The sequence below is a fragment of the Fusarium subglutinans genome (genome assembly GCF_013396075.1).
Source record: "Fusarium subglutinans strain NRRL 66333 chromosome Unknown NRRL66333_c0000122, whole genome shotgun sequence".
Classification (NCBI taxonomy): domain Eukaryota; kingdom Fungi; phylum Ascomycota; class Sordariomycetes; order Hypocreales; family Nectriaceae; genus Fusarium; species Fusarium subglutinans.
In genome coordinates this window covers 61,018-83,102 of record NW_023502185.1, presented here as the reverse complement: position 1 = coordinate 83,102, position 22,085 = coordinate 61,018, and the positions used below count along the sequence as shown (strand labels likewise).

At 49.4% G+C, this 22,085-nt stretch overlaps 7 protein-coding genes across 7 annotated transcripts; 5 read left to right on the top strand and 2 right to left on the bottom strand.

The window, feature by feature from the left end:
* Positions 1–1,060: 1,060 nt before the first annotated feature.
* On the bottom strand, positions 1,061–1,899 carry FSUBG_8688 (uncharacterized protein; the record flags this gene model as incomplete). Its single annotated transcript, XM_036687119.1, has 2 exons — positions 1,061–1,251; positions 1,308–1,899. The coding sequence occupies 2 exons, from the start codon at positions 1,897–1,899 to the stop codon at positions 1,061–1,063; spliced, it is 783 nt and encodes a 260-aa protein (XP_036535821.1).
* Positions 1,900–3,384: 1,485 nt separating this feature from the next.
* On the top strand, positions 3,385–4,469 carry FSUBG_8687 (endo alpha-1 4 polygalactosaminidase precursor; the record flags this gene model as incomplete). The annotated part of the gene is made up of 2 exons (XM_036687118.1): positions 3,385–4,011; positions 4,065–4,469. The coding sequence occupies 2 exons, from the start codon at positions 3,385–3,387 to the stop codon at positions 4,467–4,469; spliced, it is 1,032 nt and encodes a 343-aa protein (XP_036535820.1).
* Positions 4,470–9,807: 5,338 nt separating this feature from the next.
* Positions 9,808–11,376, top strand: FSUBG_8685 (starvation sensing rspA; the record flags this gene model as incomplete). Its single annotated transcript, XM_036687117.1, has 4 exons — positions 9,808–9,877; positions 9,958–9,991; positions 10,057–10,205; positions 10,283–11,376. 4 exons carry the CDS (start codon positions 9,808–9,810, stop codon positions 11,374–11,376), a joined length of 1,347 nt encoding a protein of 448 aa, XP_036535819.1.
* A 1,487-nt stretch (positions 11,377–12,863) lies between these two features.
* FSUBG_8684 (short-chain alcohol dehydrogenase) lies at positions 12,864–13,682 on the top strand (the record flags this gene model as incomplete). Its single annotated transcript, XM_036687116.1, has 1 exon — positions 12,864–13,682. The coding sequence occupies one exon, from the start codon at positions 12,864–12,866 to the stop codon at positions 13,680–13,682; it is 819 nt and encodes a 272-aa protein (XP_036535818.1).
* A 3,889-nt stretch (positions 13,683–17,571) lies between these two features.
* Positions 17,572–18,981, top strand: FSUBG_8683 (CDP-alcohol phosphatidyltransferase class-I family; the record flags this gene model as incomplete). The annotated part of the gene is made up of 2 exons (XM_036687115.1): positions 17,572–17,867; positions 18,000–18,981. 2 exons carry the CDS (start codon positions 17,572–17,574, stop codon positions 18,979–18,981), a joined length of 1,278 nt encoding a protein of 425 aa, XP_036535817.1.
* Positions 18,982–19,731: 750 nt separating this feature from the next.
* On the bottom strand, positions 19,732–20,849 carry FSUBG_8682 (uncharacterized protein; the record flags this gene model as incomplete). The annotated part of the gene is made up of 2 exons (XM_036687114.1): positions 19,732–20,454; positions 20,790–20,849. 2 exons carry the CDS (start codon positions 20,847–20,849, stop codon positions 19,732–19,734), a joined length of 783 nt encoding a protein of 260 aa, XP_036535816.1.
* An 88-nt stretch (positions 20,850–20,937) lies between these two features.
* FSUBG_8681 (uncharacterized protein) lies at positions 20,938–21,431 on the top strand (the record flags this gene model as incomplete). The annotated part of the gene is made up of 2 exons (XM_036687113.1): positions 20,938–21,155; positions 21,263–21,431. The coding sequence occupies 2 exons, from the start codon at positions 20,938–20,940 to the stop codon at positions 21,429–21,431; spliced, it is 387 nt and encodes a 128-aa protein (XP_036535815.1).
* Between the last annotated feature and the right edge of the window lie 654 nt (positions 21,432–22,085).

Sequence of the window (22,085 nt, the reverse complement as noted above, 5' to 3'; positions counted from 1 at the left end):
TCATCATCACCATGCATCGCATGCTCTTCAAACCCGTGAAACCGCCCTCTCAGATATAGCGCACTTCGAAAAGCTGCGCGTACTGTACGCTCCGTTGTCACCGGAAGCTATTGGATGCATTACTGGGGTAGCTTAGCAAGGTCGCATTGCCACGAGTGCCTGGCCTACACCTCGTCATGAACAACGATGGGGCTTTCTAACGTTGGGGCTGGGTGAGAATTCAATTCCTTGTGAAGAGGTTGGTGAAGAAATCGCACTTGATACATGTCGCAAAGCCTCATTCATTCGAGTTCAATGGTTCGCCGCTGTGATAAACCGCAAGCATGATGATACCCAAAGTCTTTCTTGTTCGCCTGGAAGAATTTTCCTTTCCACGGCCTCTCATACGATGGCCACCGCAACCTCCTGCATTAGTTGAATGACTCTTCATGACAAACAGACCCATATCATGACAACTCAATCCTGCATCGTGAAGCTGGCGTCGATCCGATCAAACAAACAACACCAAAGGCGGTGTGCGCGGAAGGAATAATCGGTGCCCAGCGAACCAACCCAGGATCATTTGTCCCTGCACGGATATAGGTAGGTAGGTACATATGAGTCGTAGCTCAGAACAGCGGTCAATGGAGATATCCTATCCTACGGAGTTTTTTCCCTCCAAGAACACCTGAGGATAGGTATGATGACAGGTGAGTATCGTACCTACACTCTCAGCATGATATCTTACCTTAGGTACCTACCTACTTTGGTATCGCATCTACCTCAATGACCAGGCAGTAACAGGCAAACCTTGACGTCTACCCGACAGGTAGTTGGGCCGATATTACTCTTTTACATTATCCACCTGCATGCACAAGGCCAAAGGCAAATTGGTGTTCATCAAGTTAGTTACAGGCACAGGACACTTTATACGGCCATCCCTCTCTTTACTAAGGTAGTTAGTATTATTTGGCTACAGAAGAAGATCATAAAGGCGTCCTCATCAAGCAAATGGCTGCTGAGGGTTCGCAGTCCAGTCATTTCAACATTGAGCATGGAAAGATATCCAGCCATGTCTACCCTACAGCTCCTCTCTTGATGCAGACTTTGCCTCGCCTTGTTCTTGACCACTCTTGACTTCCTTCGTCTTCAATGCCTGGACTTTAATGTCAAGTTTCGTCTTGTGGTCCTGGGGTTGAGTATGCATAACCCAACCAACCACCCCGCCATCTGAAGGCTTGGGCTTATACTTGCTCAGGTCGACAAGTTGATCTGTTATTTCACTGTAAGCAACTGTTCCAATAGATTGGCTGGATCCGGTGGCATACCCTCGCATTTACTTGTCTCTGCCGTCCACAGAGGAAGGATCCCGTACAAGGCGCCAGGTGCGAATATGGCAACCTTGTCCTTGTCATTATCGTGATCGATCTCGTCAGCCTCAGGGAACTCGACAACTTTCTCGATCTCATCCTCGTCCTTCTTTGGCTTCTCAAGAACGGCAAAGAGGGCCTTCCCCTTCCCATCAGTCCGTTCCTGTTGCTCAATCCACCTGCGAACCAGGAGAGGCATTTGATCATAGTTCATCAGCAGCAGACTTCGGCCATTAAGGTGAGGATCGAGGCCCAGCCACCCTCCTGGATATTCTTTATCGGCGAAGACCGCCTTCAGGCCCTTCGACCATGGCTTCAACCCCTTGGGAGGAGGTTCCATCAGGTCTTTGAGAGTGTACTCGAGAGCTTCAAACTGGGCATTGGCCTCGCAGGTAGGTCGGAATGAGGCCATGGCATCGAGAGCAAAGGGGTCCTTCCAGTCGAAGCCCTGCACAAGCTCAACAGGCGGCGGCGGTGCCATACCAATTGCATGAGCGAGTCCAGCCAGCACAGCTGACGTGAACACGAATCTAGCGGAAGTCGTCTTCATGATGGCAATGAGATATGTTATTGACGGCAACTATTCAACGTAATTGGGAACTACCGTAGGTAGAATCATGAAGCTGGACCTGAATATCTATAAGCTGTCTTAATCCATCATATTTATGCTCCATAGTCACCTTGCGTTAGTTTCTAATGCTAATGTTTTGTTGTCCTTTTCGGAGTCTTGGCCGCCGAGTTTCCTTTTCAGGTTCATATCTCGGCCGATGTCAACGGGGAATAGTGAGTATTGTGTAGCTGGGCGAGCTACCTTAGGCTAAAGTATTTATGGCTGTAGGCTAAGAATAAGTTGAAATTCCTTATGTACTTCCGAGTCCAGCGTTCTGCAACAAGAAAGCCATCACGGTGTCTGATGGTGTTTTAGTGGTTTGGCGCAAAACATCAGCCGAATAGCTAGGCTTCACACCCTATCAAGACTACCTCCTACCCTTAGCTTACGGAGCTCCTTCATCATGTATTCGTCCATTCCAGTAGAACTTGGAAGTCCCGGTATGTTTAGTGTAGTCCTTAAAATGCGACTGTCGCCATCGTAAGTCCGTTATACCGTGTTATTGGTTTGCAGGCGCACCAACAGGACCTCAAGGTGGAATATGCTTCAAAGAGAGGTGACTATAAAACGAGAAAGGCATCGACTGATATCGATCTCAACACCAAAGGAGCCACTGGCATGGCTATGCTTTGTCTAAAGCGATATAGGGACGGAAGTATAGGACTGTAAGATCACAACTGCATTACGCAATTTACGGGGCTGAATCAGAGTTGACAACTAGGTCTCAATTAAATATACGATCCGGGCTGAGCCATGCTGAGACTGATCTCATTGTTCCATTTAAGCGGCCTCTTTAATTGTGTAGCCCAGGCCTCTACCCTGTAATGCCGTGCTAGCCGGGATTACCAATTAGACGAAACATTCGTGCCGTAAAGTGTGCTTATGGAAGAGCTGAAGGATCATGTTCCATGAGATGTTGAAATGGCAGAATGTGAATTGTGTGTCACACCGAGCTTTAGGCCCTGATGATGGGCTCTCAAGTCCAGAAAAGAAAAGACGAGGTGGAATGACTGTTTCAAATGCGGTGATCTGCGTGTTATATGAACAGCAGAAAACAGATGTAGATCGCCAACCTAGGTAATAACTCAGATTCTGCCTCGTTCGGGTGCTCCCGAAGCCCTGTAAATAGCAACGACATGGAATGCACCTGGCACTGGGTCCTCAGCTAGTTCTAGACTTAACTAACGGCTTGGTGCTGACAGGAGACCACCTCATCCATGCTAACCATGCAATATTTCTGCTCCGCCCTCGCTCTTGAAACCCTCTTGGGCTGCTCGTGGACCGGATGAGGCTTAGAGCTCAGGTGCCTGGCATGTAAAATTGAATGTTTGCTCATTCCCCCCTACCTTAAAACCTCGCTGGAACCAGGCGTCGCCAGTTGATAGAACACACCCGTCCTTGTGCACTCACATTGCAATCACCGTCATGGCGACAAATGCAGCAGAGGCTGCGACCTCAGAGAAGCCGCATGTGGCAAAAGCAAAGCGATCCTGGCCACTGTGGAAGAAGCTGACTGCCTTTGGTGTGACACTTTCAATCATCATCGCCCTGGCTGTTGGACTTGGCGTTGGCCTCACTCGAGGAAAGGGAGGAAACAACAGCGACAATACTGCCAACTCAGAGGCCGACGATTCAACAGAACCCTATCTCAAAGCCCGCAGCAGTCTTTGGCAACCCAAAGTCGGCGCACAATGGCAGATTGTTCTCCTCAAGCCCATCAAACTCAGCAAGGACGGCTCCGCCAAGGACCTCAAGCCCAACGTTGGCATTTACGACGTGGATCTCTATGATAACGGCGCTGAGACCTTTGCAGCCCTACACAAGGCTGGCAAGAAGGTCATCTGCTACTTCAGCGCCGGATCATGGGAGGATTGGCGCGATGACAAGAACCAGTTCAAGAAGGCCGATCTTGGCAAGACTCTTGACGGCTGGCCTGATGAGAAATGGCTCAACCTGAGAAGCACCAATGTTCGCAACATCATGAAGAAGCGAATCAAGCTTGCTGCTCAGAAGGGTTGCGACGCTATTGACCCCGACAACGTCGATGGTTATGTAAGTAGTATCACTTATTCTTTTGGTCCGTAATGAACTAACACGAGCCGTAGCAAAATGACAATGGCCTTAAGCTGACCAAGAAAGACTCTATCGACTATATCAAGTTTCTCGCTGCAGAGGCTGCAAAGTACAATATGTCCACTGGTCTCAAGAACGCCGGCGATATTATCTCCTCTGTTCTCCCCTACGTCCAGTTCTCCGTCAATGAACAATGCGTCGAGTACTCTGAGTGTGAGACATTTGCCAAGTTTATCAAGGCCAAGAAGCCTGTTTTCAATATTGAATACCCCGAGGGTGCGCCCAAGGTCAAGGAGTCCGATCGCAAAGCCATTTGCTCCAAGAAGGGGAAGGCAAAGGGTACAGAAGGTTTCAGCACTGTTATAAAGAAGATGAATCTTGATGGTTGGGTCATGTACTGCACCGGGAATACCTACCAGACTGCAGTCGAGAACTGATGCACCTGGGGAAGTCGGTGGGGGTTAGATATGTCTCATTATAAGTATCACGATACATTTCAAACCCTTGATATGAAGTGATAAACGTCATATCGCTCTTCGGTCGTTTCTTTATTCTTGTCATAACCCGTGAGTCGTAATCCTAAGTACTTGTCATGGAGACGTTATTAGCTCCAACCTCTGTCCACCATATTTTCACTTCCAAATTTATGTACAAGCTTCCAACGGCATAACCATAGAGCATCTTGTCGTGCTATCAACTTGGAGTCTGCTAATATCCGAAATAAGGGGTATCCTGACAATTAAAACCGCCTAGAGCTCAAAATGATTTTCAATACTAATGAACAACAAGAAGCTTATGCTGAATCGGCACTTCATGTAGCTGCCATATACTTAGGCCCTCCCTCTTGTTTGAACAGCCAGTCACTGTTGGCGTCGACCATGAAGTTGGTTATATTAAACTCATTTGACGCCCCCAAGCCCGTTCCGTTGTCGTTGGACGCACTCATCTCGGCTCCTGGGGGAGCTGGCGTTCCATTGGCGCCGGAAATATGTTCACCCCCAAATGGGAGCCGAGGCACATTGAAGAAGTCGAACACGTCAAGATACTCAAGCTCGTTGGGAGCTGGTGTCCTAGCGGGTGTGACGCTGGGTAACCTACTGAGAGCACTAGGCTGTCTGGGCTGCCGCGAGATGAGGAAGTCCAAGTCAAATGCTGTGCGTCGCATATCAGAAAGGATTTTGACTGAACTGGGCGTGATCCCGTCACCTTGTCGCTCGCTGTCGTGATGCTCATCCAAGACTCTTTGCAGCAACTGGGAATATCGTGCCGCAACAGGCCAGTAACGACCCATTTCACGCAGACTATCGACAAAGAACGGAAGCTGCGGTGAAAGTTTATGTTCAACTGTTGAGCCATGAACAAGGAGTAGGCGAGCCGAAACCCAGAGAGTAAAAGCAAATGGTGGACCCAGCTTTGCTAGCATCCCATTATTAACAACAAATTCTCCGAGGGCAGCCACGTTTTCAACTGCACCATGACATCGTTGCGACGCGCTATATGATGGAGTGAATATGGGTGACCTCGTCGTAGGATAGGCAGCTGACGAGTGAAGGCGAATAACGGCCGTATGGTAGGTGGCATGAAGCATAACCCAAGCGCAGTTGATGCTTTTACTCCCCGGATGGAACAATTTTGCCATGTTCCCAAATTCGCCAGGAAGACTGAACTTCCAGGATGTCAGCATATTGTCAAGTTCCTTGTACCGCATCTGCCATTGTTCCACATCGCTCAGGGCACTAATGTCGACTGGCTGTTTAAGAAACTTGTGTATCTTGGATAGGATACCGAGGATTTCGATGTAGTAGGCGAATGCACCCAGGTTCTCTGGCTGATCAATATCATGACCGGGTGAACCAGAGTGTAGGTCAGTGCTGAACCATCGGGTATCGACCTTTTGATTCTTGATCCACAAATCGTCGCGGCACGGTAATGTCCTATCGATCTCCTTGTCGTCCAGAGCAAATTCAAAAGCAGTTGCAAGAGTCGCATATCTGTCCAGAAGATATATCATCCAAAATAGACGCCGTCTCGCCTCTTCCTCGATAAAATCCTTGGGTTCCGAGAGTGTCATAGCTCGAAGGGTGTATATGGAAAGATAATGAGGCGACACAGTCGATGAGGTGATTTCAACAGCGAGGCCAAGCTGTACTACAGAACGAGTGATCAAAGCCATGATATTCCACCCTGGTGGACCGTTACTGCTCCCACAAAGATCAAGCGCCAGGATGACGAGAGCTTGCAACGCCTTGACCGAGGAGTTTTCCATGCCATAAAGGAGAACACGTTCTTTGGAAGCTCGGTGATAGTGCTCTCGCCTCTCCTCTGTTAGCCTAGCATCCGTCGAGTAGCGCATTGTGGTTGCAACTATGGCGTGGAGTAGAACTCGATCTGTTTCATCGAGGGCAGATGGTCCAAAAAGACTATCTAGAGTTGTTTTGCGATGCAAAATGGGGCACCAAGTATTGATATGTTTGAAGTAGAGATCAACAAGTGCATAGAGAAGGTCGTAAGGCGGCATGTCTCGATCTGGGGTCGATGTGCCTGGAGCCGATGATAGTGGTGCCGTGGGTGAATGAATGTTGGGTTGCACAGACGTGTAATAGTCTTGAGTGACAGCGGCATGTTGCACGGGTGATAACTGGGAGGATGCTGCCACACCTGACATTGACGCATGGTTCTGACTCTGGTAACCATCATTCATTCTAGGTGTATGAGCAACGTTGAAATCGAGACTCTGTGTGCTCGGAGCAAAGTTGGAGCTGGGTGCCTTGTGACCAAACATGAGAGGATCGGTTTGAGGTGTGCGGACTGGTTCTGAAGGTCGGAGGAGGTTTGGGTGAGTATCCCGTGGAGTTCCTTGGTCGCTCGGAAGACTTGGGTTACTATGCCGAATACTGGCGGCTAAGACAGGATTTGTGTTTGATGCCAAGTTGCCATGGAGAATCTCAGCATGGGAGCGCAATATCTCCTCAAGCTTGTCGAGGCGCTGCTCAAGCTCGCGACCATAGCCTGCTCTTAAACCAGGCTTCTTGCGTTCTTTGTATTCGCATATAGCGCCATTGCGGCTACACCAGCCGCACGATGGTTGCCCACGATCACACTTAACCTGGCAGGCGAGAAGAATCAGTATTAATTGACATACGGAAAACACCAAGAGGCAAGATCGTGTCACGGAGGGCATACCTTTCTTTGCTTACATAGCTCACATCTGGGCAAAGTATTGTTAGTCTCAGTGTCTGCGACAACCTGTATATTTGAGGACAAGGTGGATTGGATTTGTATTGTGGCATAGTAGTTGAGATTTTGTGAGGGCGGGGAGCATGAAGCATGAGGCGATGAAGTGGCCCCAGATGGTGGCATGGTGTTGATAAGAGAGTACAAGAAATGTAGATAAGACTCCAACATGATTATCAAATCATGGACTTATCAACAAGAGGGCAAAAGGAAATCTTATCAGGACATGGACTCAACGAGAGTGCAAGGCAAGGCAAGGTACGATTGACAAAGTATGTAGAGGAAGCGAACGGAGACGAGTAGAAAGCTGCACTTACGAAACCGAGACAGGACGCTTTCTCTTTCCATTACGACAGAGTGTTTCGTGGTCGCCGTGGTCCTCATCCTCGCTAGGGAATTGGTTGGCTTCATCACTGTCTACTTCTGTAGAGGGCGGGCGATTTCCAACCGAGCCCTCGCCCGACATTTTGCTGGCCCCGTTCTGCATGGCTGAGAGTAAGTAAGATGCTGGGCTTTGGGCTCCCTTTTCCCCAGAGCCCTTGCCGCTGGTCGTGTGTCGGTACGATGCAAGAACGAGCTCACCAGCGGTCGTGTGAGAGTCGAGAATAGTGAGGCCGAGTAACAGGGGTAAGCTCAGGCAAAGCAAGCATGCCACGAGATGATGGATAGCGAGTATGCGCGCGAACGATGAGTCCGCGTTCGTTGCAAAGGGGACCTCGCGATCCGGGATAATGGCCAGCGGGATCAGGAGAATGATCGCCCGAGGATAAATAGGCCTGTCCCCGTACTTAACTAAGAGAATGTGTGTAGGACCTGGGCTGCAGCTGGGGAGTTTATTGTCGGGGTAATGCAAAAGATTTTGACCAATACCGCGAATTACCGAAAGGGTCGAATGCTCGCTGTTAATGTTATTTATGAACAGCCCTGTTCCCCTTTGCCTATCACCTGTTTTTCTCGCTTTCCTCCTCGCTTTCTGCTGGCTTTGTGCCTCGGACGGATGGGAAGTGGCGCCGTGATGACCGGACCAGTTTGAGGTGGGCCGAGGTGGACTCTGGGCTAAACAAACTGCCAGAACTCGGTTTCGTCGGTGTACTTCCGTTGGCCAGGGCCGTAGAATAAATAAATTATCAGGAGTCACAACACGGAGATGAGAGACTCCTTAGGATATTGATTTGTTTTGATAATGAGCCGGTAGTCAAAGGTGGTGAAGTAAAGGAGAGACATAGTTTGTTTGCACATGCAACAGGATATCCAACTTACCTTATTAGGCGACTTACCTCAGGTAGGATGGGCATAATAAACTTTCAAGTAATGCGGAGAGAAGGAGCTGATCTCGCACCGCACGCGTGCCTGCCCAAACCTTCCTGCCTCGACTTAGTCGTCTTCAACCTTACAAGCTCTTTCCTCAAGGGGTTGAGGCGGGGAAATGAAAGAAGCGGTATAATCTGATTTGTGGAATGAGATATACAAGTGGATCGTTTGCCGAATTCATTGCCCCAGACCGGATGTAGCACATGCTTCACCCATCCATGTCAGTGCAGGATTGTTCTGTTCAGCCTCAGAAGCTGTCACAGTTTTTGAGCACGTCAACTCATATCAGGCTCAGTGACCTGGATAGAGCTAGCATCCATCAGAGTACAAGTGGCAGGGAATATCTCATGCTGTGAGACCAGAAGTGTCCATGTCTCGGCCCATAGGTATACCTTTATAAATATGGTGTTGATCACTTTCGAGCCGCGACTGGTTTTTCTTTTTTACCATACCTACCGAAGCTGCTAGCGTAATTATGTCCTCTCCACAGTTGCCGACTTCTTATGCCCTACCTTGTCACCCCGCAAAGACCGGGCTCGGCTTTCGAGAGCCTCCACTGGATGCGAGGTTGTTAGGTCTACCAACAGCTGACATACCTAAGGTATGACTGCGGTAGTAATGGGGATCAACAACAAGGACTCAAAGGCAAACCCCCACCCAAAAGGAGAAGAAAAGAAACAAAGGCCACAACCTCCAACTGCCCAAGAAAATCAACCTGAGGTAAAAGTTGGGGACGTATTGAGCCGCCTCTGAGCTGCGTGATCATGGCCTAGGGTTGCCATCAAGTCTTTGTGGAACCCCGACGAGGACCGAGAAAATATGGAGATGGCCCTGTAATTGGGGAAGGCTCCATCATCAACACCAACTTCGGTGCATCTTGACCCGATATCTGCTTTGCCAGAGGGGATTCCGGCGCACGTTTTGCCGGCTTCTGCCTTCGGAATGCTATCACAAGACTTACTGGCCAGTCAGTCATGATCTTCGCGACTAAAGCCATTGGCTCCTGTGTTCCATCATCCGCGATCGGTTACAATTGTGTTTTCCAGCCCACCTTGTAGTGCCACAAGTGCATCCTTTGTAAATAAGCCCATCCCCAGCTCGTGGGTAGTCATCCTGTTTTCTTCTTCACTCTCAACGCCTTCGTCAGAATTTACTGCGCATCTTCTGAGTAGTGACTCTACGCATACTACAATTCATTTCAATCTCTTGACTTTTCTAGGATTGTTCACAATGACGTCTGTTAAGGACTTCCCCAAGATCAAGGCTATACGGTCATTCATCATTGGTGGTGTTGGATCAGGTATGCCGTCTCGCCTCCTGCACAGTGAAGAAGAACTGGCGGGGAAAGAACTTGAGCTGTGTTAACGAATTGCGAAACAGGTGGTGATTATCATAACGTCAAGGGTGGTCACTGGTACGCTCGCTCACCCTGGCTCTGCATACCTGGCCTCGATCGCATTACTCACATTCTATTTGTAGGCTCATCGACAGCGATATCTCAACACCAGCTTCAAGATGGGAGAAGTACAAGAAGTCACGTACTAGCTGGGGCATCAATGTTCTCGGGTCATTCCTTGTCGAGATTGAAGCTACAGACGGCACAGTTGGTTTCGCAACTGGTTTCGGAGGTGAGTTTGAACCTCTGTGTCAAGCCAATGACACGGTAACTCGAGACCCTTCAGGGTGCCTAACATTTTGTCAATAGGCCCTCCCGCATGCTGGCTTGTTCACGAGCACTTCGAGCGTTTCCTCATCGGTGCCGACCCCCGCAACACCAACCTTCTTTTCGAGCAGATGTACCGAGCCTCCATGTTCTATGGTCGCAAGGGTCTCCCAATTGCCATCATCTCAGTCATCGATCTCGCTCTGTGGGATTTGATTGGAAAGGTGCGTAATGAGCCCGTGTACCGTCTCATTGGTGGTGCTACCAAGGAGCGCCTCGACTTCTACTGCACTGGCCCTGAGCCTACAGCTGCCAAGTCCATGGGTTTCTGGGGAGCCAAGGTTCCTCTGCCTTTCTGCCCTGACGATGGCCACGAGGGCCTGCGAAAGAACGTCGAGTTCTTGCGAAAGCACCGTGAAGCTGTTGGCCCCGATTTCCCCATCATGGTCGACTGCTACATGAGCCTTAACGTCACGTACACAATCGAGCTTGTTAAGGCTTGTCTCGATCTCAACATCAACTGGTGGGAGGAATGCCTGTCCCCTGATGACACCGATGGATTTGCACTCATTAAGCGAGCCCATCCTACTGTCAAGTTCACAACTGGTGAGCACGAGTATTCACGATATGGTTTCCGCAAACTCGTTGAGGGCCGCAATCTCGATATCATTCAACCTGATGTTATGTGGCTTGGCGGTCTGACTGAGCTTCTCAAGGTCGCTGCTTTGGCCGCCGCCTACGATATTCCGGTAGTTCCTCACGCGAGCGGACCTTATAGCTACCACTTCCAGATCTCCCAGCCCAACACCCCCTTCCAGGAGTATTTGGCCAACTCTCCCGACGGCCGTAGTGTGTTGCCTGTGTTTGGAGACCTCTTTACCGACGAGCCCATCCCCACCAAGGGCTTCCTTACCACCGCTGACCTGGACAAGCCCGGTTTCGGCTTAACCATCAACCCAGCTGCTAGAGCCAAGCTCATTCCTAGTGATTATCTGTTCAAGGTGCCTCAAGTACCATCTCTGGCACCTTCTCAGGGAAGTGAGAGCAAGACAAGCGAGGAATCCGGCAAGCCCAACGGAACGATTGAGGCTCTCGGTGCCAAGGTGGAGGCCCTAGCAACATCAACAAGTTCTTAAAAGCGATTGTCACACTATTTCAGTCCTGGATTTGTGGTTTTGTTTCTGTTTTTGCGACCCCGTGAGTAGGTCTGTTGAAAGGAAGGAAACTGTACATCGCTATGGTGTTGTTGTTTGGATATAGATGACGTTTGGCAATTTGCATATAGTAGTCTGCCATTGCGCTTTTAGACGTTTCAAATAAAGTAGATTGAAAAGAAAAATCGAGTCTTTAATTAATATGCTTCTGTGATCATTTAAGATGTAGTGAATCATTGTAAGGAAACAACAGCTTCTCGTCATGCGCAGGCCTGCGATGTCAATGATCAACCAAAATGAAACTTCAATAACCATGAGTCGCATAATAAGATGACCCTGACGAGCATACACGATCTTCATAAACGTGCCGCTTTCCACTTGAGAGGTGTGTACACGCCCCACGACACCAGGATAGACGCGACGTTGAGGTGGCCGACACTTGATCGTGAGATCCTTTCTTGGGGAGTCAAACGGTGACCGTTAGGCTTTCAACGCCACCTCGAGACGGTAGCCGTTCTGAAAACCCACAATGGAACCCTCACGATACTGAACGGCCAGTAATTAATTACCCCAGGTCCCAGTAAAGAGCCGTTGGCCTGAGCTTTCGGGGATATGTGGGCACTGGTAGGGACCACAGAGGAAATCACAGACAGTACTAAGGTAGGTAACTAGATGCCATTATGTACCAGGCTCACGATACCAGTCTTGTCTTCAGTTGGTGTTTAGGTTTTGTCTCATGGCATCCACTGAAACTAGATTTTACCGTTGAAAACGGCCCAGAACACCCCCCATTCACTTAAAACGATTTTAGCAGCATGTCAGCCATTTTAGTTAGGATTCCCCACCGGCATCTCGCGTTAAAGCATACCGAGATGGCAACAAGATCCATCATGTTGAAGAAATCTGATTCACTGATTGACCCCTCGCTAGCCAGTCTACCGAGGCTTTCTCTCGCAAAGTTCTAGATCTAGCAATGTGGACTCGGGCTCGGTGTGAAAACTCACCCGGAGGTAAAGAAGCCTACGTATTTCTTTCGAGTTTGTCCCACCATTTGCGCGGGTCTTGCTTGATAGCTTACCACCAAAGGAAGAGGGTCGCAAGAAGAGGTGGGAGAGTTCGGAGCTATTAAGAGCCGCCGTTTCCCGTAAATGAGGGGAAGAAAGCTATAGTAATCATCGGTTTAGAAATTCTTAAACCCTTCGCCGTTCAGACGAACAATTTGACAGAGTTATCATTCTCATAAAATAGAGTCTACCACAAGTCTCGTCATAGCTTCACTATTTTCGCCCTCAGCGCCCCCAACGTTCACATATCGGTCCATCATCCTCGGTATTCCTTCGACCGAACGAAACGAGACAGCAGACAGAGGACAACGCAAGAAATTGCAATCCAGGTCGAATACTTCCGTTTTCGTGACCATAAGCATAACAAATACTCACAGCTTGCTCTGACCACCCAGATCAGCAATCATGTTGATGCCAGCAGGTCTTCTCGCCAATAAGAGTGCCATCATCACAGGCGGCACAACTGGCATTGGCCGTGCCATCTGTCTCGAATTTCTGCGGCAAGGGGCGAATGTTGTAGTCAATCATCTAGGCCTCGAGAAGGATAAACCTCATCTCGACTCTCTCATCGCTGAGGCCAACGCTATCCGCAAAGCATCATCCACAGCTGGCCTTCTCGATCATCAACCAGGCGACGTTCGCGATCCGGCGACAGCAACAGAACTGGTCAAGAAGGCCGTCGAGCACTCTCCCAAGAAGAGGCTTGACGTGTGTGTGTCAAACGCTGGTATTTGCACATTTGCCGATTTCCTGACACTCGAGCCGGACCTGCTGTATTCAACAGTGAGAACAAACTTGGATGGTGCCTTTTACATTACCCAAGCCGCCGCCAGGCAGATGGCCCTCAACCAGGAACCCAAGGGAGGGAGTATCATAGGCGTTTCCTCCATCTCGGCTCTTGTCGGAGGTGGCCAGCAGACACATTACACTCCTACCAAAGCAGGAGTTCTGAGCTTGATGCAGAGCACAGCATGCGCATTGGGAGAACACAACATTCGGTGTAATGCTCTCCTCCCTGGGACCATCCGCACGCAGCTGAACGATGCCGACCTGGCTGATGATGCGAAGAGAACCTACATGGAAGGTCGCATTCCTCTGGGAAGGACAGGCTCACCCTCTGACATGGCTGGTCCGGCTGTCTTCCTGGCTTGTCCAGAGTTGAGCGGATACGTGACGGGCGCACAGCTTCTCGTTGACGGTGGACTCTTCGTCAACCTTCAGTGAAGGAGAGAAGATTAAGCTCGTGGGGAGAAATGGGGATATGGAGAAGTGGAGACGCGGAGGCGAAGCGCTACATCGAGACGAGATCGAAACCTGGTGATGTTACATACCTATCAGCAGAACGAGGATTTGCCGTGGAGACGAGTCGATGTTGGTCTTGTGGGGAAATTCCTTCTTGAGCCGCGGGACACATTGACTCAAGGAATAGGTATGTAGATGTTTTGTCACAAAAGTCTTGGATGTCAGAAAAGTGTTACTGGATACCCGTAGCCCCGGGGCGGCGCTATTGAACACGGGGCCGCGGGGTCGGGCTTGAACGGCGCCGGCCGGCGGCTTTAGTTTTCGTCCCATTGAGTAGGACATATACAAAGCATCGATCTATGCCTGATATGGAAATTCTTGAGTACTTTGGCACGTTTGACGGAAAGAAACGCAAGTGACAGGAGGCACGTTTACTGTAGTAAACTGGAAGTACGGAGTAGATCAAAGCCAATCCGCATAGCGCGGCTTTTTCTAGCCAGGCATATTAAAGGATATTACTGTTGATCTCCTGCACCGTGTCCGTTCTGTCACCTAATTGCTCAAGATGATCGTTGTTCTCACCCTCCATCACAAACCAAGGAAACGTGAGATACGGAGTATATTCCGTCAGATTGAGAACGGGCTGAACGGTAGGCGGGAGGTTTCACCGTAATAACGAGGAAGTGATAAGCAGGAGGTTGCTAGGATCTTACAAGGTAAGGACGGGAGTCGACCGAAGCTGTATACTGTACTTTGGCCAAGACTAAACTTTGTACATCCCTGTTAGTAACCAGTACATACCAGTTGCTTGGGTTTCCGAACGACTACTAAATTAATTGCCGCTATTTTCTGCAAAATTTGAACTCTGTTTTGACCGTTCTTGTTTCTAGAACTTCTGCAGAGAATACTATGTACGGTGACATCAGGGACAGCTATCAAATGAGAGGAAATCCAACCACCAGAAAGACATCAATTCTGGTCACATTGTGACTCCCTCATGGCACCGGCAAAGTGCACCGTAGTACTCAACTCACAGTCAACACAGCACGGACTGTTCCCCACAGTGTTTCCCCCTCATTGTTAGTTTTCGTCCAACGTTGTGCACCGTTAATCAACCACAAGGATGATGCAAGGAAGAGTTGTATTAATCGCGCGCATGCCCCGCGTCGGCGCAGACGTTTTGATCAAGACATCCTGACGTTTGGACGCCAAGCACTATGATTCATGATCCCAGCAGTATAATGTCCTAAAGGTAGCTTAGGAGGCCGCCAAGGGATATATGATGGTCCAACGAGGTGCTATTCTTTCCCAGCGTGAATGGAAGGGCAAACAGATAACAAGACCGACATATGTATGCTTGAGTTTGATGACATGGGAGTGCTTCGTATGACAGAAGAGCGGTAGAGCACAATCCAATGACGCCGATGACTACCGTATCAAAAGATGACAGTACATGTAAAGGCTGAGCTGAGCCGAGCCAAGCTCGGTTGGACTGATGTGGCAGACCGGTGCAGCCCGCAACGACAAACCATCCTGACCCATGGACGAACCGAACCCTTCAGCGCAGAAGAACCCTGTAGACTTGTGCTCCCTATGCAGATCTGATCCCCGATAGGGGTGATAAGGGCTATCTTGGGGACCACGTTTCACATGTTTTCAGGGACAGATCTTGTATTGGATGGTCTGTGTTGCAGGTAGATGCGATGCCTGTGCAACCATGATCTCTCCTCCTGTTACGATATGAGCATGTCATGTCACTCGTTGCAATTGCGTTATTTCTTTCATGTCTCTTACTCACTTTCAAGATCGCAACATGACTGTTGATTGCTAGACAAGGTAACACTTGTGAGACGGGTTTGGCATGAATAATCATTTATTTGGTGATGGCGCCCCACCGAAGATAGTGGCCTTCTAGGCCATGGGTGGATAACGGGGTCCCCTGGTGGGGCCGGACGGCAGCTGATAGGGCTTCGGACCGGGCTGGCGGAGCACGAGCGGAGCCTGAGCGGAGCTGGCTTGACGTCACATAGAACAACGGACCGAAACTGTGCGCGCAAAAAGAACGAAACCGGGACCAGATTTGCAAAGTATCGACGTAGCGACTCTTGATTCCGTGGTCTTGGTCGGGATACAGTGGAGATGTAGAGCATCTTTGTGTGCATTCCCACCGTCGCCAATGCCTCTTCCTCCTGACGGTGACCGTATTGGCGTCATGGACAAGCTGCTTGATGGTGGACACTGTCACCATTCAATCCGGTTTCTCTGGCGGAACTGGCGCTTGATGTCGTCGACCTTGCATTACTTCTCACGCCGAGAAACGAGCCCTGTAGGTTTGAGTTTGCGCCCGACCCCTTGAAAAACAGAGGCCCCTGAAGAGAGACGCAGAGAGAAAAGAGTCTCCATAAGGTACGTTGTGAAGCCATCTGCAAGCCCCCCTGCAATAAGTGACGTTCCCTGGCGCGTCTGTCTGACTGGCTGAAAATGGCCGACACTGAGACCCTGATTGGAGCTACGAACCGTAACAGGGAGCCTCCTCAGGGTCCACACCAAAGGAAGAAGTCTTTTCTGCAGCACATCTTTACTGTTATCAGACGGTACGGTGGTACACCGTTTTATGCGGTGAGCTTTTGTTATCTGTCGCGATTCAGGGCAGCCAGATTAGAAAACTAGAATCAATTGGCGATCTCATGCCGTGTCCTACGTCTGACAGGACGGATCATTGTTTGTCTGTACAGCTGAACATCGGTGGCACCGTGTTACTGTAAACAGTCAGATATCATGAGTGCTTAGTCTATGCTATGCCATGTATCATTGATTGATCCATGACCATGTATGCTGTTACTTCAAGAGAATGAGCTCTATTTGCGTTATTTACAGCCTCCACTGTTGGTTGACAAGTGGGAACGAGGCATGTCTCGTATCTCAAGGACCTACGTATGTACATGTTCAGATGTTGTATGTACTTGTTCCGTGCCCGTGCCCGTGCCCGTTGCCATGCGTGCCTGGCCATGACGTTCATAGTGCGGCGACGGCGTCTAAGAAATGGAACCCAGGTACGGATCCAGATAGCAAACAAAAAAAAAACATCCATGACAGCCCGCCCCAGCCGCGAGTACCTACCTACCTACCTTGGGGGGAGAGACAGCAGGTTGTCAGAAGCTAGCGTAGGTAGGTAGCCAATACCATGCTCACCCGTACATGGCAGCAGGGAGCCATGGGTACCGAGTACCCCACCTGTCTCGCTCTGGCAGGTACCTTTGTCGCTCAGACGGGACCAGAAAAGCAACACCCGTCATCGCCCTTCGCATCGCATCCCTTACCTCATACATACTGTACTGTATCTTTAAAGTTTTTCTTCTATAATCGAAACAATGCCTCACAAGCAATACGGTGGAACCTTTATTGTGGGTAAAGGGGAATCATCCATGGCTTACCACGGTTTCGATTGACAGTGACTGACTCGGTTATTGGACCCCGAGCTACGTATCGACGGGCGTGGATATTGATTTCGATTCGATATCGATCAGAGCCACGGCCAAGATGACGCCTTGCTTGGACATTGTATCCTCAGGAATCTTACGTACTTGTCAGTTGCTCTCCGCTTGGCACCTAAATCTATAAAGCCCCAGATTTCTCCCACCGTTCTTGACGGTAGAACTCATCAGTCTCCATCATTCCCCAGATTCCATATCCACTATCACCAACAACTACCAAACACACAAATAGCTCGACGCTCCCCGGGTCGTTTCTCAATAATCTCTTATTTGATAGCATTTCTTAAAGCACTCTACCCATACCTCAACTTCACGCGTCTCGATTGTTGCGCGTGCGCCTGAACAGGACCATATCCTTTCCTAGCAACACCATCATCATGTCTTCACAGCAGACCGAGTTCTTTAAGGACAACCTCCCCGCTCAGCGTGAGGTCACCACCCCCGACTCTGTCCCCAGCTCTCCTGAGCTCGGAAGCTCCAGCTCAAGTGACAGCATCGCCAGTCTCGGGTCTCCCGCCTCTCCCTTCTCCCCTCCCATCTCGCAGCCCGTCGCCGACTCGTTCGTCTTCGCTTTCGACATCGATGGTGTCTTGGTCCGTGGTGGACGAGCCATTCCTGAGGCCATCCAGGCCATGAAGGTTCTCAACGGCGAGAATGAATATGGCATTCAAGTGTAAGTCAACTCATCCACAATATGCAGTCATGATCCACCAACCCCGGATTTATTCTGGGGAGGTCCACTTAATAAACGGCATCGTGACTTTTACCCTGGCGTCGTACCATGCAATACTGACACCACTCTTAGACCTCACATCTTTCTCACCAATGGTGGTGGTAAGACTGAAGAGGAGCGATGTGGCGACCTTTCAGGTCAACTCAAGTGCGACATCAAGCCTGGCCAGTTCATCTGCGGCCACACTCCCATGAGGGAGATGGCTGAGAAGTATGGCACTGTCCTTGTCGTTGGTGGTGAGGGCGAGAAGTGCCGACACGTTGCTGAGGGCTATGGCTTCAAGGACGTTGTCACACCTGGTGATATCATCAAGCACAACGCCGCTACCACTCCCTTCCGCAAGCTTACCGCCGAAGAGCATGCCAACTCCCGTGAGCGAGACTTCTCCGACGTTGTCATCGACGCTGTCTTTGTCTTCGCCGACTCTCGCGATTGGGCTGGAGACATTCAGATCATGCTCGACGTTGCCATGTCCAAGGGTGGCCGATTGGGTACCCGTAGCGAGACCAACGACGAGGGTCCCCCCTTCTACTTTTCTCACAACGATGTTGTCTGGTCTGCTGCGCACGAGCATGTCCGTCTAGGTATGGGTGCTCTTCGCCGCATGTTCGAAGTTACCTTCAAGGATCTCACTGGCGGTAATGGCGTTCTACACACCCACGCCTTTGGAAAGCCTCAGGTTTCCACCTTTGAGTTCGCCTCCCGTCTGATGGGCCAGTGGCGTCAGACTGAGCATGGCCTTGTTGCTCCTCCTGAGACTGTTTACTTTGTCGGTGACACTCCTGAGAGTGACATCCGAGGCACCAACGCCGTGAACATGGTTGCCGACAATGACTGGTACAGCATTCTCGTCAAGACTGGTGTATATCAGGAGGGCACTGAACCTGCCTATAAGCCTAGAGTCACCGTTGAGAATGTTCTCGATGCCGTTAACCACGGCATCAAGCGTGAAATGGACAAGAAAGCGGCAAAGGGCCACATGTCCAAGCCTGCCCTTATCCCTGAGTCCGGCATCACAGAGATTGCTGTCGACATGGATGGTATTGTCATCTAATCTAACTCACCTCACGCTCTTCATTTCAGATAACATTTTCTGGATTACATTTTTTTCACCTTTGGATTCTGACGGAGTTTCGGGTATCTTTCCTTTGTTACAGCCATGCATTACGAACAGTTCCTTACACAAGCATCTGCATAACGGCTCTTTGCAGGTGTCATGAGCACAAGATACATACAAGTCTTAAAGACCGGATATAACAAGAAGCATCTGAATAGACGGATGGGTTCTGGTTTCGAGGCTTTTCATCATATCTAGCTAGATTCTTACTTTCTTTGATGCACCACCCTACTATACCCTGATGAGCATCACATCAAATCCCATAGAACAGCAAAAAGATAAATAAAAAGACTCAAGGCTCTTACAATATTTTCAGGCAGTATTTTACGAAGTGATTAATTCATAAACCACCCGAAAGAAGCATCCAGACTTTACTTAAACTATTGAATTACAGCCGTATTAGTTGGAACAGATCACATCACAACCAATCAGCACAAGAGCACATAATCCATCCCGTGATGTATTGAGCGATGGAACATGGTGCGACTCTCACTCTCCCATCTTATAATAACCATTGAGACTTTTTTGACAAAACCATTGCTGGCTTGATTAGCAACTCGTGTTGCGGATGGCTCGCCTGTAACCTCGTATGCGGTGTTCTTGATAGCTTTAAGCTGCACTGTTCAATATCAACGCGAATATAAGTCTAATGCAGCTGATTCTTCGGCAACCCGAACCTGTGTTGATTCAGTCTCGGGCGCTCTCATCTCGCTCACCAATATCCAAGGGTTGCTCTGGGTCCGTTTCCTCTTCCAACACTTTCTCATCAGCCTCCCTGAAGACAAACCCTCCCCACTGCGAGGTAGTAGCCCACCCAGCTGCATCGACAATATCTTGCCTCTGCCTCTTCTGGTCCAAAGCTTCCTCTGCGCTGATACCCGGTGCAAAGCTACGGACGTTCTCGCGATCAACACGTAGCCATCCCTTCCAGCCTGTTGTAATATCACCAGCTCCAACACCACCCACAACGACAGTCCCCCACCATTCGCGACCGGCACTCGCCTTTGCGGCACTTCCATAGAGAAGAATGCCCTCTGCATCGGCTACGAGAGCACGAGTATTGTCTGGGTCACTTCGTGCTGGGCGGTGGACGTAGACATGTTGCAAATGAGATGGCGAACAAGTCAGGCGCGTGGCATCAAACCGACCTTCAATATCGATGACCAGAATGGCGTAAAGGTGCGGAGGGGTGACGAGGTTTGATATGAGCCTGTATAGTAGTGGCAGATGACGGCCAGATATGCCGAGACCAGCAGATTTTGTGGCATGAAAGTGAGCTGCTGTGAGATTATCAAGTTCTAATATATGCGTAAGTTTGTTTGGCAGGATTGAAGGATGATGCTGGACCGGATCCCGACAGCTCAAGCGATTGGGATCTGGAGGGAGTGAAGAGCGTAAGTTTCGAAGGACCTGTGTTGATATTTTAGTAAGTCTCTTGAGTCTAGGTGTCGCTTGAAAATGTGAGCCCTTATAGTTGGCTTGGATCAAAAGTGAGGTTGACTTGACTCTTTCGGTGGCTCAAGGGTAAGCCACACCAGCTCATGAGGGCCTTGATACGTAACATGCAAAGGTATTTCGAGGGTTTTGCCGTGATTAGGCGAAGGTGAAACAAAGTCAAAGGAAGCCATGGCAGTTTAATGGGCTTCTCGAGACGACGTCACAACATGTCCGTCCAATCATGGTGTGCTGAATGCTTGTGTCCAATGGGCAAGAAGCTTAGGCCTAAAATCGGAAGTTCAACTTACGTCTTCAAGGCTCATCTCAACAACCTCACCTAACAACCGATTCCCCGTTGCTGTCTCCATTCTGAGACCCCGAAAGCCGAACTTGCCAAGGCCCTTTTGACTTGGATGCTGATCGTTTAGTAAGGTACGATAACCGGTGTCCTTGACAATGGGCTATCCGTGCCAAGTTTTCCACGCTTCAGAGCTTCCTGAGCGCGTGCAGACTAATCTCAGCGGCCGGAAGCGCAAATTGGATAAGAGGGTCAATAATGTCGAGCTCTCTGGATGCGAACTTCTCGAGATGCTGCAGTACAAGTGCGAGATCAAAGAGCCTGGCAAGCCGGATAGTCCTGTACAGTGCTTTGCGATCGAGCGATTGTTCCGGAAGTAAGTTCTCCCCCCACCTGATCCTATAATGGCGCCCCAACCCCAAGTATAGGTAGGTCGATATACCGTGTCACAAATGTTCTGACGTGAGCTATCTGCTGGCATAGATGTAAAGATAAAAAGGGCTCCTTTATGGTCGAGACGACGGCTTGGGAGGGCAAAGAGTATCCTCCAGTGGGACAGAAAAGTGATGATGGAAAACACAGCAAAGACAGGGCGCCGCCTCAGCACTATCACTGGTCATCAAGTTGGCACGCGCCAGACGCAGCACGATAAACCAGACAACTTGCTATTGTCTCCGAAAATCATATATAGCATGCTTACTTCTCAAGGGACAATCTGATTCTCTTGTGAAACTTGGCCAAACGTCATTGTTAGCCCCAACAGTCTCCTGTCAAGCAGAGCATAACTACATCCAGTCATGCATACGACCGACCCAGGTAACGAATAAGAAAAGAAAGATGAAGAAGAAAAAAAATTTAGCTTTCAAATAATGCTCGATTCTGCAAGAATTGACGTGAGGTTGAATATCGTCGCGCTGAGTTACTTGCAGGGTTGCAACAAGTTGATGATGGTATTGCTGGAATGGACTGAGGTGCTCAGCAAACAACAACGTTAATGAACTATTAGTTTACACAATCACCACAAACTGTTACTATTTGCTAGATTTCAGACTGAGATATGAAAATAAATTGCTCCTATCGACCAACAATTGATGAATGGATTTCTAATTATGATTCGACCACACAGGACTGCGCAGTCTATCCAAGATATGCTCTCGACCTCACGAATTGCACTTCGATAGCTCGTTTACCTTTGCCCATGAATATAGAATGCACGAAGACCGTTTCAAATGAAGCGTTGTTGGTATTCTCTTCTCTACCCAGCTACACGACAAACGAAACATCGGCAAGCCGCCTGAACGTATTT